A 12141-nucleotide genomic window follows, 5' to 3' on the forward strand; every position below is an offset into this window, starting at 1 on the left:
AGTCACACGGATGTGCTTGTATCGACATGTCTCCTCCCTGTGCAGCCGGGTCAGGGTCCCCACAATCCCCCGTCCACTGCCCTGGAAGACGGGTCATCTGTCGCTCTCTGGAATTGAAGGAGCCTGCCATTGTGCTGGGGGGGGGGGGGGGGCTGCCATTGTGTGTGTGTGTGTGGGGGGGCGGCCCTCAGCGAGCGTGAGGAAGGGCAGCAGGCCACGCTCCTCGGGCCTCCCCATCTGACCCGGCCCAGGCACCCGCCGGAGCTTTCACCCAGGGGTGGTGGGGTGGTGGAGGGGGCCCTGGGGAGGGCAGGGGCCCTTACTTCTCTTTTGGCATTTCCTCTGGGCTCAGCTCACAGAAGCCTCCCCAACCTTCCCCAATTTTAATCTCTCCCGGCTCTGCAGGCCCTGAAGCCCTCGCTCTGCTGTCCCAGAAACGGAGGAGCTGGGAGGAAGGGTTACTGAGCCGATGGTGAGACCGTGAACAGTGGGGAAGGAGAGGGGAGAAGAAAGGAGCCGGCACATCTACCGGCCCCGGGCACAGCGCGTACAGAGGCCCGCCAGGGTGGCAGCTCAGGTGCAGCTCCTCCCCAGCGCCCTCGGGGCCACGGGAGAGGGTGTACCCGGCGCCCTCGGGGCCCCGGGAGAGGTCGGGGGACAGGGTGGGGGACAGGCTGCTCCTGGGCTGTGTGCAGGGCAGAGCAGGGGCCCCCTCGCCCTCGCGCTCCCAGGGCTGCGCCTGCTGACCCCGCTCCCATGCTCCCATACAGATGGATGCAGACTCCCTGGGCGAACTCTCCTGGGTCTCAGCTCTCTCCTGGCACCTATTCCAAGGCTGCTCTGCACCCCAGGTTGACGGGCACCCCTGGTGGTGAGGGGGAGCGAGGCCCACTGCAGGGGCAGGCCTGAGCAGCCCGGAGGAACCCTGGCAAACCTGTTTTCCCTGTGGGGAGGCAGTGAGCACTTGGTTACAGACGAGGGGCAGGGGTCTTGGACTCAGCTGCTCCCAGGGGGGCTTTGCAGGTTCCCGTGCCTCTCCCTTCTTTTGTTACCAGTGGGAGCACTCCTCGCCCCCCTCTCCTTCCCCACGCCCCCCCCCCCCATTGCTGTGGCTGTGGCTTCTTGGGGAGCTGGGGGAGAAGCGTTTCCAGAGGCCCGGGGGAGGGGGAGGTACTGTAGAAAGCCTTGTTTCTGTGGAATTACACCGAGTCTCCGAGGGCCATTTCCCTGTCCCGCCACGCAGAGGTGAAGCTGTGGCTTCAGTGGGGCCAGAGTGACAGCGTCGCCCAGAGCTCCCGCCCCACGTGGGGGCGCAGTCACCAGGCTGGGTCCCCACTGCAGCTCATCAGACCGTTGCGTGGGGTCCACAGGGCCACGTGGCTATGGAGGGAACAGGGGCAGGAGCAAAGCCAAAGGAACCAGAGAGCCAAGAGCCAGCGCCCTTGTCTAGGGATTGTGTGTTCCCACGCTGGCCCTGCCCTGTCAGCTCCGTGCCAGGTCTGACTGACAGGCATCCTCCCCCTGTATCATCCCGACCTCACCGTGCCTGTGTCCCTCTCCCCGGAGCTGGGCGCCTTCCCCAGTGATCTGCGGGGCCCGGGCCGTGGGTCCTGGGGCGTGAAGGTGCAGCTTCCCCTGAAGCTGCCCAGGTGGCCGCGCTTGTGATGTCCGGCCTCCCCTGCTCCGTCCTATTACTGATCACCAGCTCATCACGCGGCGTCTCTCTCCCGCCTGCCGCTGCGGCCCTGGCGCCATTCGTTGCCTGGCGTCGGCGGCATTTCCCAGGACCTGCAGCTGCGCTTGGGCTTCATAGTTTGTGCACTGGGAACTGAATGTGCAGTGAGCGGGCTGGGTGCTCCTCGGAGCTCAGAGCACAGGGGGTGTCCTTCTTGAGGAACTGCCTCCTGTGGCTCCGCCCCGCAATGCAGTTGGGGTGGGTGGAGACGTGGCCCTCTGTCTAATTTGCTGGTGGCCGATGGTTCCTGCAAGGCCCTGCTTATACATACACAAGCATTCATTAATGTGAAATGGCGTTGGAATGAAACGTCCCATCTAGTTGTGTTTAGAAGGCAGAGCTAAGTGGCGGGGCTGTGTAACGTGCTGCGGACGCTGCGGCGTGCAGTCACGAGGGGTAATAACAGTGATTTGCTCTTTGCTGGTGCGCCATGCCCTCATCTCACGCGGCTACTGCCACTTGCTTTTGCAAAGGTTCCCTGAGTTGAGCGACCAGCTGGAGGTCCCTCGGCCAGGGGCTGAGTGCAGAGGCCTTCACACTCGCTGGCCCATTAGACCTGGCCTCGCTGGTGACCAGCAAATGGTCAGGATCCAGGAGCCCTGACTCCAGTCCTCGCTCAGCCACAGACTCGGTGTGTGGACACAACACCATCTCGCTGGGCCTCAGTTTCCTCGCCTGCCATGGAAGGGCCAGTGCAAATCTTCCAATTCTGTGGCCTAAGTTCATATTTGAACAGAGGACCTAGAAAAGTTCCATGATTTGCTAATGTATGCATCTCCCTCAGAACTTCATTCCCCCCCATGGCATGACCTGAGTTTGACCTTTGGAAATTAAGATCTATAGTAATAAAAGGGTAATATGCTAATTAGAGAGGACCTTCTGGATGACCATCCGGACATCCTTCCTGAAAAAGCCGGGCCCAGGCAAAGCCACCCGCCCACAGTCCTGGGTGCTAGCAGCTGCAGATGCAGCCCGGGAGAGGGAGAAGCCGCCCACCCTGCAGTCCTGGGCATCAGCGCCTACGGATGTGGCCTGGGAGAGGGAAAAACTACCTGTCCCACGGTCCCGGCACCTGCGGCTGCGGCCCAGGCAAAGCCTCCTGCCCACGGTCCCCTGTGGCTGTGGCTGGCCCAGGTGAAGCCGGCCCAGGTCTCGGGTGCCTGAGGCTAGCTGGAGGCCAGCTGGGTCCTGGGTGTGGGGCCGAGGCAGAGGCAGTTAGGGGTGATCAGGCCAGCAGAGGAGCAGTTAGGGGCGATCAGGCAGGCGGGCAGGTGAGCAGTTAGGAGCCAGCAGTCCTGGATTGCGAGAGGGATGTCCGACTGCCGGTTTAGGCCCAATCCCACAGGAGTCGGGCCTAAACTAGCAGTGGGACATCCCCCAAGGGGTCCCAGATTGGAGAGGGTGCAGGCTGGGTTGAGGGCCCCCACCCCCTGCACAGATTTTGTGCACCGGGCCTCTAGTATTAAATAAAAGAGTCCTTTCTGCATGTTTCATGCTTTATTTGCTGCAGAGGGATTGGCTGGGGAGTGGGTGCCTTCCTCCTGAGCCCAGCGGCCAGCCATGCAGACCTCCATGGAGGCACTCAGCGGCCACCTCTCCCAGGAGCAGCGCGGCGGGCACTCGCTGCTGGAGAAAACAAAGGTTTGCAGCTGAGTAATGGCAGCAGGTCCCCTAGAAGCTTATGAAACCACCTTCTAAAGCTGCCTGCGCCCAAGGAGGAGGGGCACCCCCCCAGGGGTTTGGCCAGCTCGGCCAGCCCCACCTCTACCCACTCTGTCTCTGTAGCCTGGGGCAAGCCATTTAGCCTCCCAGTCCCTCGCTGCCCTTCCCTGCTCCCGGGGACTGTGAGAAGGAATTGGTGGCCGAATTGGTGGCCGTTAGTCAGCCGAGACCTAGCTTTGCCCTAGTAACTCGGGCGACCTTGAGCTGGGCAAGGCCAAATGGGGCTCAGGACTGCGATTTGCAGAACGAGGAACGCAGTGCAGGCTTGTGGGCAGGCGGCACTGTTTCTTCAGAGTAACCAGCCGCTCCGGGGTTTTGAAGCAGGGGAGGGCTGGTGGGTTGTCACCGGGAAGGTGTTTGGGACGCGGGCCTGAGCCATGGAGGGAGGGCCTGGAGGTGCCCTGGCTGGGGGCTGGGCTCCTGGGCGCCACAGCCATCAAGCCGCTTGCTCCACGGCAGGGGAGGGCACGCTTGCGGGAGAAAACAGCTCGTTCTGGGGTGCAAACAGGAAAAGGAATCACTGTCCTCAAACCCTGCTCACACCCCTCACTCCTGGAATGTTAACATGGGTGGGCGGGGGCGGGCCCAGCTGCCGTGCCGGTGCCGATGCCCAGTGCCGGTGACGCCGCCCTTACCGCCCTTACCGCTCTGGGCCTCTGGGCGGGCAGCCCCTCGCTCAGCAGCCCTTCCACGGCGGCTGGTACTTCCCCAGCTGCCTGGAGTTCATCCTCATTCCAATTTCCACGGGAGCAGTGAGCTGTGAAATAGGCAGAGTTAGCAGGGAGGGAGAGGCGGAGAGGGAGAGGGGGAGTGCCGAGGACCCCTGGGTGCCCTGCGGGAGACCCGCCGCTCGGCCCCTCCCTGCCCACCCTCTGGGGTCCTCTGGGCTTCTGGGCCTGCTGGGAACTCTGGCACCTTTCTCCCCCCACCCCCCCAGTTCTAACCAGGGGGCTGGATCCTGGAAGTCGCTGAGACCTTCTGGGAGGAGGATCGCCCTCCTCTGGGGAAGCTGGCACAGGATGGGGGGGGGGGGGCTGGCAGGACCCCCTGGCTTTCCATGTGGGGACACTCACCTCCCCCCTCTCCTGAGGATATGCCACCACGCACCAGGTGTCACCCTAAGTCCTTCAGTATATTATTATTAGCCTCTCAGAACCTTATGATGAAGAGACTATTAGTGTCCCCATTGTGCAGATGGCAAAACCGAGGACAAAGAGGTTGAATAACTTGCTTGAGGCCACACAGGCACTAACTATGGAGGAATAAACTGGTAACCCCGCGGGCCTGTCTCCAGGGTCAGTGCCAGTGCCCACCAGGCTCTGCTGCCCTGGCGCTGTGGGGACACGGTGAGTCCCTAGGGCAGCGGTTCTCAACCTGTGGGTCGCGTCCCCTTTGGGGGTCAAACGACCCTTTCACGGGTCACCTAAGACATCCTGCATATCAGATATTTACATTACGATTCATTAACAGTAGCAAAATTACAGTTATGAAGTAGCAACGAAAATAATCTTATGGTTGGGGGTCACCACAACATGAGGAACTGTATTAAAGGGCCGCGGCATCAGGAAGGTTGAGAACCACTGCCCTAGGGGCCCGTCTGGAGGCGGTTGTGGCAGACTCATCTCGCTGTCACCCCCAGAGCTTCCTGGTTCACTGGTCTTGCTGCCACACCAGCTCCCCACCTCCCACCGGCTCCCTGGGGCTGGGAATGGGCTCGGATGCTGAAGGGCAACCTTGGGCGGCCTGTGTGGGGCTCAGGTCCAGCCCGGCCTATGCCGCCCCCTGGCTGTGGTGGTCCTCCAGGCCTCAGTTTCCTCCTGTAAAGTGGGGAGGCTGGGCTGGACGATCCATAGGCCCCTGGCCGGCCTATCAGGGTTCCAGGGAGATGGACAGGGACGAGAGGTGCCCCGCCCCCCAGAGCCGCCTGGATGTTCCATCGGATGTAGCACGTGCCGTGGAAACCTCAGTGGGCACCTTAACTCTGCCCCCGGTGCTCGGAAGAGGGCAGCTCCGAGCCAGCCCCCCTTCGCCAGCGGAAGGACTTGCCCCCATTCCCTCCTCAGAGCCCAGGAGCCCCGTCTGGGGCCACAGCACCAAGGTCAGCCTCTGGGCTACGTGTCGGACCTCACTGTTTGGGGACAGCATGCTGTGTCCAGGGGGCGGAAAGGTCACGGCCAGTGTCCAGGGGGAGGTGGGAGGCATGGCGTCCAGCTCGTTCTACCTTGACCCTGGGTGACCTTGGCAAGGCCCTCACTCGTCTCCTCCCTCCCAGGCGCCTCCACAGGGAAGTGCCTCACGCTCAGTCCTGGGGCCTCTCCTTCTGCAGCTGCCCGTGCCCGGTCAGCGAGGTCGCCCTGTCCTGGCTTGAATTCCATCTAATCGCTGGGGCCTCCCACGTGGTGTCTCCAGCCCTGGCCTCTCCTGAGGTGCCCGCTTTACGTACCCACCTGCATGCATCGTCTCACCCAGCTGCCCACAGCGTCCCACAGTTTACGGTCCCTCTGACTCGACCTTCCTCTTGTCCACCTGCAGCCAACCACAGGCTTCACGTCCCAGGGTGGCAACTCCATCCTTCCGGTGCCCCGGCCAAAAACCGTTTCTCTTGTCCTCCTTCCACACCCTATATCCGTTCTTTCAGCAAGTCCCGTGGGCTTCGACCTCCAAAATATTTCCAGAGTCTGACCCTTTGCTCTGCCTCCACCACGACCACCTGGGCTGAGCCACGCTCTCGGGTTCTGCAGCCTCCTCAGTGGCCCCCTCGTTCCGCCTTTGCCCCTTCAGCCAGTTCTCAACGTACATCACGTCCCTCCTCTGCTCAAAGGCCCCAGGGCTCCCAGGCCGCAGAGTGAAGGCCAAGTCCAAACAATGGCCCATGACGTCCACATCCGCCTCATCTCCCACTCTCTCCCCTGCCTCCCTCTGCTGCAGCCACTCCGGCCTCCTCGCTGTTCCCCGGATGCACCACTCCTGCCCCAGGGCCTTTGCACGGCTCTTCCTTCTGCCTGGAATCTCTTCCCCCAAACATTCCGTTGGTTCGCTCCCTCGTTCTCTTCAAGTCTGTGCACTAATACCATTCAATCATGAAGCCCGCTCTGATCACCCTATTTAACATTGCAGCCACCCCCTCTGCTTTGTTTCTCTGTAGCACTTGTCGCTACCTGCCATGCTGCACAGTGGGCTTCTTATCCTGCTCGAGGGATGTTGCCCGTCCTGGCATCTGTTTCTGGCCCCCCATTGTAGTGAGGGTGCCAGGAGGGCAGCCGATGGTCCGTTTTGTCTACCGCTCTATCTCCAGGGCCCAGGACCGCCACACTCATAGAGGGCTCGGGAGTTTCGTGGCCGGAGTACACGAGCGTGAAACTACAGTTGTGCTGGACACAGTCCAAGCTCGCCAGCCTGGATGGTCTGGGCATCCTAACCTGTTGCTGAAGGTCCTGGGTCCGGGTCGTCACAGAAGCTGTTTCCGGATCATCTCTCTCCCGCCTGGGGTCTGTAGCTCCCCCCTGACAGTCTCCTGCCTTCCCTTGTGCTGCCCAGAGTCAGGTCTGGCCAAGTCCCTGCTTGGGATCCCCAGTGGCCTGGCCCAGCAGCCTCTCAGGGCACCTGGCCTCCAGGCCTCGCACCCGCCAGGTGCTTCCTGAGCAGGGCCGGCGCCCTCCCTGTTCCTTCGGCTGGGAAGCCCTTGCTCTAGCTCTTATGGAGGGGCTCCTCATCACTCAGGCTTCAAAGGAAATGCCACCCCCTGAGAGGCCGCCCCTGACTGCCCGTCCAAATCCCACTCCCACTCTCTGCCACTCCTTTACTCGGTGCCTGAAATGGGGCACTGTCCTGTGTGGGTGCCTGCCTGCCTGCCCCCAGGATGGGGCTCCCTGCTGGACGCCTGGCTCACGCTGAGCCCTGGCGCGTTCGGTGGCTGGCCAGGGAACCCCGCCAGGTGTCTCTGCCCGCTCACCTTGATAACTTGGCCGTCTTCCCCCTCCGTGAGCTCCGCGGGGTCCAGAGGACCCACCTCTTCAGACCTCTGCTGCTCGCCCAGCGATTTCTTTTGCTCTCTGTTCCGCTCCTTTTCCTAGGGGCAGAGCACAGCAGGGCACAAAGCCCGCCCTCCCTCTCCTTGCCCAGATGGCCCTCGCCTGCTTCTGCCCAGGGTGCCCAAGGCCCCAGCTCCCCTCAGGCCACAAGCCCCCTTCTCCGTGCCTCCTGCACGAGTCGCAGACACCAGTGGCCCAAGACTGGCCCTCCAGTTGCCCACCAACAGGTCAACTTGCAGAGGAATCTGGTCCTTTGAAGTTCAAACATTGCACCCAGATTGTTACTGTTAATTAAGTTAAAATGCTGAAAATAATGGCTGCCCTTCATGCAGATTAAGTGTGAAAATGTGTTTTTCTTAGCAGAGAACCTACAAAAGAGGTGGCAAGACAGCCTCGCCTGTAGGGCGGCAGGGGGCCCGAAGCTGGAGTCCCGGGGAGGGGATTTGTAAGAGGAAAGAGAGGGAGATGAATTATGGAGGAGGGAGCTGCAGCTTCTTCATACAAACCCCGAGCCGGGCAATTGCAGGGAGCAAGACCGCGAGCAGGTTCACGCAGTGTCCTGTGGCTGCCGTTTTGCTAGTTTATGTTCTACTGAGCTTGGCTCTTTCTGCCCAGCCCCCATCTCGCCTGGCACCCTGCTGGCCAGGCCCCAGCACTTAGACCAGACCCTGCTGCGCTCTGGCTTCTTAACGGCACTCCTGGGGTTCAGAGGGGCCTGCCCTGACGGGCGGTTCTAGAACCACGGTGGTCTTTTCTGGAGAGGGAGCCCGGGTGAGGGAGGTGTGTCCCGGGAGGAGGGGTCTGGGTCCGGCCGTGGCTCTGCAAGGGCCGCTGCTCAGGGGACGTGGAGGCCTGTCCGGGACGAGGGTGCAGATACAGAAGCCGACCCCAGGCCACGCGACTCCGAGAGAACAGAGAACTGACTCGGTGTTAGTCCCTAGCGGAGCCTCGGCCTCAGACGGTGGGACGTGCCAGTCCCATTTCTTCATCTCCTCGGGTGAAGAGGAACCAGTGTCGCACGGCACTCAGAACCCTGTGTCTGCAGTAAGTCACTGGGCCCAGCCGGCGCGGCTCAGTGGTTGAGCGTCGACCTATGACCCAGGAGGTCAAGGCACATGCCCAGCTTACAGTGTGGGGCGTGCAGGAGGCAGCCGATCAATGATTCTCTCTCATCATTGGTGCTTCTCTCTCTCCCTCTTCCTTCCTCTCTGAAATCAATAAAAATGTATTTTAAAAAATAAATGAAGCCCCCGGGAGGCTGTCCTGCGGCCTGGTGTCGCCTGGCCTCCAACGAGAAGGGGCCTGGGCCGCTGCCCGACGTTTGCCGCCGGGGCTCCCTCCTGCTCTCCCAAGGCGCCACTCAGTCTCACCGTCCCCCGGGGCTTCCCGGGTGCCAGCCGCAGTGCCTCCCTCCCGGACTCAGCACTAGGGCAGGGCAGCGACCGGGCAGTTAACCGGCCAGTGAACCCCCACGGGTCTGTGTCGTGGCTCCCAGGCTGGCTCCTGAGGACGGAGGTCTTGGACTTCCCCGTACGCCCCCCTGTGCGTGGGCCTCTCACCCACATGCTCAGCGAATGCGCACTGACATGGCAACTGGGGGCTCCTCGGGAGGGTGGATGGCCGGGCGGGAGAGAGTCCCCCCGACACTGAGTGGCTCTAGAGGGTGGAGGCCAGGGCGACGCTGGAGCCTGGCCGGCCCCCCTGTTGTCCGGTGTCACTGGCAGAGCTGATCAAATGCAGGCTGACTCTAGACCTAACACCTCCGCAGTGCGAGCAGGGCTGTGGCACCTGGGCCACAGGCGGTGGGCACTGGGCGGTGGGCACTGGGTGATGGGCACTGGGCGGTGGGCACTGGGTGGTGGGCACTGGGCGGTGGGCACTGGGCGGTGGGCACTGGGTGGTGGGCACTGGGCGGTGGGCACTGGGTGATGGGCACTGGGCGGTGGTCACTGGGTGATGGGCACTGGGCGGTGGGCACTGGGGGGTGGGCACTGGGTGGTAGGCACTGGGTGGTGGGCACTGGGCGGTGGGCACTGGGCGGTGGGCACTGGGTGGTAGGCACTGGGCGGTGGGCACTGGGCGGTGGGCACTGGGTGGTGGTCACTGGGTGATGGGCACTGGGTGATGGGCACTGGGCTGTGGGCGATGGGCACTGGGCGGTGGGCACTGGGTGGTGGGCACTGGGCGGTGGGCACTGGTTGGTGGGCACTGGGCTGTGGGCGATGGGCACTGGGCGGTGGGCACTGGGCGGTGGGCACTGGGCAGTGGGCACTGGGTGGTGGGCACTGGGTGGTGGGCACTGGGGGGTGGGCACTGGGTGGTGGGCACTGGGCGGTGGGCACTGGGGGGTGGGCACTGGGTGGTGGGCACTGGGTGGTGGGCTGTGGGCACTGGGTGGAGGGCAGTGGGCACTGGGTGGTGGGCACTGGGTGGTGGGCAGTGGGCACTGGGTGGTGGGCTGTGGGCAGTGGGTGGTGGCCGCGGGGTCCTTACCTGCATCTTCTGGAGCTCGCTGTATGTGAAGATGGGAACGAAGGCTTCCGTCTGGGAGGCCAGCAGAGCGGCGACGTGAACCAGCAGCAGGGCCGCCAGGGCCGTGCGGGACACCATCCTGGAGCTGGGCAGCAGGAGCTGCTGTCACTGCTGGGGGCAGTGATGGCGGCTGCGTCGGAGGCGGGAGCGCTGGTCCAGGCCCCGCCTGGGCTGTGTGGCCCTGAGCCCCTGCTCAGCTCTGTGGCGTGGGCCTGGCGTGGGGCTTTACCAGGTGAGCTCAGGCCCCCTCTGCCCCAGAGCCCTGAGAGCTGACCACGCACCAGGGCAGAATCTCCCCCGTGGGCCCTTCTCCTTGTCACAGGTGAGGTCTGCTGGGGTCCCAGAGGCTCCTGATGTGGGAGGGACCTCGTGTCTCAGAGAAAAACGCCTGGGTACCAGCAGAACCATGCCCGAGACCTGGGGAACCCCCTGTCCCTGAGCCGGTCAGGATGCTGGAAGGATGGGCCCAGGCCCAGATGCCCAGCTCTGCCCAGGTCTAGCGGGAAAAGCACTGAGACCTCTGCCCAGTGGAGGCAGAGCCAGGAGCTGGGGTGGGTGCACCCGCTGGTGGCTCTGGAACCAGCCCCCCCCCCAGCTCCATGGAGCAGCTGCCTGTTCGCTCTCATGGGAAACAACAGGGGGCACCCCTCCCTGCAAGCCGCCACCCCACACTTCGGCATCCGTGAGTGCGGGGGAGGCCTGGACCCCTCTCACATCCCAGGAAGTGGCTTTGTCTGGAATGCGGGCAGGAGGGTGGGCTGCAGAGACCTGGCCCGGAGCAGTGGGCAAGGTGGCCGAGGAGCACAGAGACTGAGACAGGGCTCAGCGGCTGGGTGGGGGCAGGGCCGGGCAGAGAGGGCCCTGGGGAGGAGGGTGTGGTCTGCTGGGTGCCAGCCTGGGTGATTCCTTCCTAGCCCCTCCCACGTGATCCTCATGCCCACTGGGAGCAGGTGTGCTCTGCGGAGGGAGGAGACGTGTGTGTGTGTGTGTGTGGGTGTGGTGTGTGTGTGTGTGTGTAGGGACTCATTCAGGGGCGGTGGGGCTGGAGCCTGGCCTGAGGTGGGTGCCTTCCCCAGTCCCCGCCGCATGTTGCCTCTGGCCACAGAAGGCAGGGAGGGGCCTCGCCAGGCCTGCTGCCCACTGGACTGTTGGCACCAGCCTTCCTATGCTGGGTGGGCGGCCGGCCCCCAGGCAGGAAGGGGTTTCAGATAATGAGCTTCTGGGGCTCACCTGGGGCGGGGGCAGAGGGAGGAGAAGCGGGGAGGGGTATCTGCTGTACAGGAGAGCCCGCCTGAGCCGGCCTCTCACTCCTCCCGGGTCCCGCCCTGTCTCTCCCCCGGAGAGAATCTGCCCAGGCTGTGTCCCCCCTCTGCCAGGACCTCTCTCTCCGTCCTCTGAGCCACCTGTGTCCCGCGGACGCTCCCTCTGCGTCTTGCTACCCTGGTGCCCATCCTACTCTCTCCTCATCTTGATAAAACTCCACGATCAAGAACACCGGCCCCCAGACACCAAAGCCTCCGGGCCAGGTGCCAGCAGGTTCCCCAGGGCGGGGAGGGGCCCAGCCTCTGGAGACACCTCTCTTGGAGGACCTGAGGGGACCGAGGCCGGTGGGGTGGGGAGCCCTGAATCGAGGCTCCTCTATCCTTCCCCTGCCCCTCCCAGAGGAGACGCCTGTGCCATGTGATGCCGGTCCATTTCCTCCTCGGAGATGCTCCAGACCCCTCCATTCTGTGTGGGCAGTAATCCACTCCATAAGAATCCATGAAAACTTGAAATAAAAAGGCAGAATCCAATTGCTGCCCATTTTGTTGATCCAACCGGCAGTTGGCATGTCCCCTACACTCACTGTGTCCTGGGTGCAGCGGGAGTGAGCGCTGAGCTCTCCGCTGCCTGAGGGCTGACTTCCCATCCAGAGGAGGCCAGGCCTGGGAGCCCTGGGAACCCGCCTGATAGATCCTCCCTTCCCCCAACTGATGGACGGAGTATGACATAAACTCCACCTGCAGCCGGACATTCCTGAACACCTTATATGGACTGTACATTGAACCACCAATCAGCACCTGCCAAATACCCTAAGCCCCTGATTCCTAAGTCCCTAGGTGCCTAATCATGTGCCTTACA

The 12141-nt window shown here is 63.1% G+C and overlaps 1 protein-coding gene across 1 annotated transcript; it reads right to left on the reverse strand.

Moving 5' to 3' along the window:
* Positions 1–4133: 4133 nt before the first annotated feature.
* On the reverse strand, positions 4134–10098 carry MLN (motilin). Its single transcript, XM_028137077.2, has 3 exons — positions 9982–10098; positions 7410–7526; positions 4134–4214 (listed from the first exon to the last, which is right to left on the reverse strand). Exons 1-3 carry the CDS (start codon positions 10096–10098, stop codon positions 4134–4136), a joined length of 315 nt encoding a protein of 104 aa, XP_027992878.2.
* Between the last annotated feature and the right edge of the window lie 2043 nt (positions 10099–12141).

The sequence above is a fragment of the Eptesicus fuscus genome, chromosome 10 (assembly GCF_027574615.1).
Source record: "Eptesicus fuscus isolate TK198812 chromosome 10, DD_ASM_mEF_20220401, whole genome shotgun sequence".
Lineage (NCBI taxonomy): Eukaryota > Metazoa > Chordata > Mammalia > Chiroptera > Vespertilionidae > Eptesicus > Eptesicus fuscus.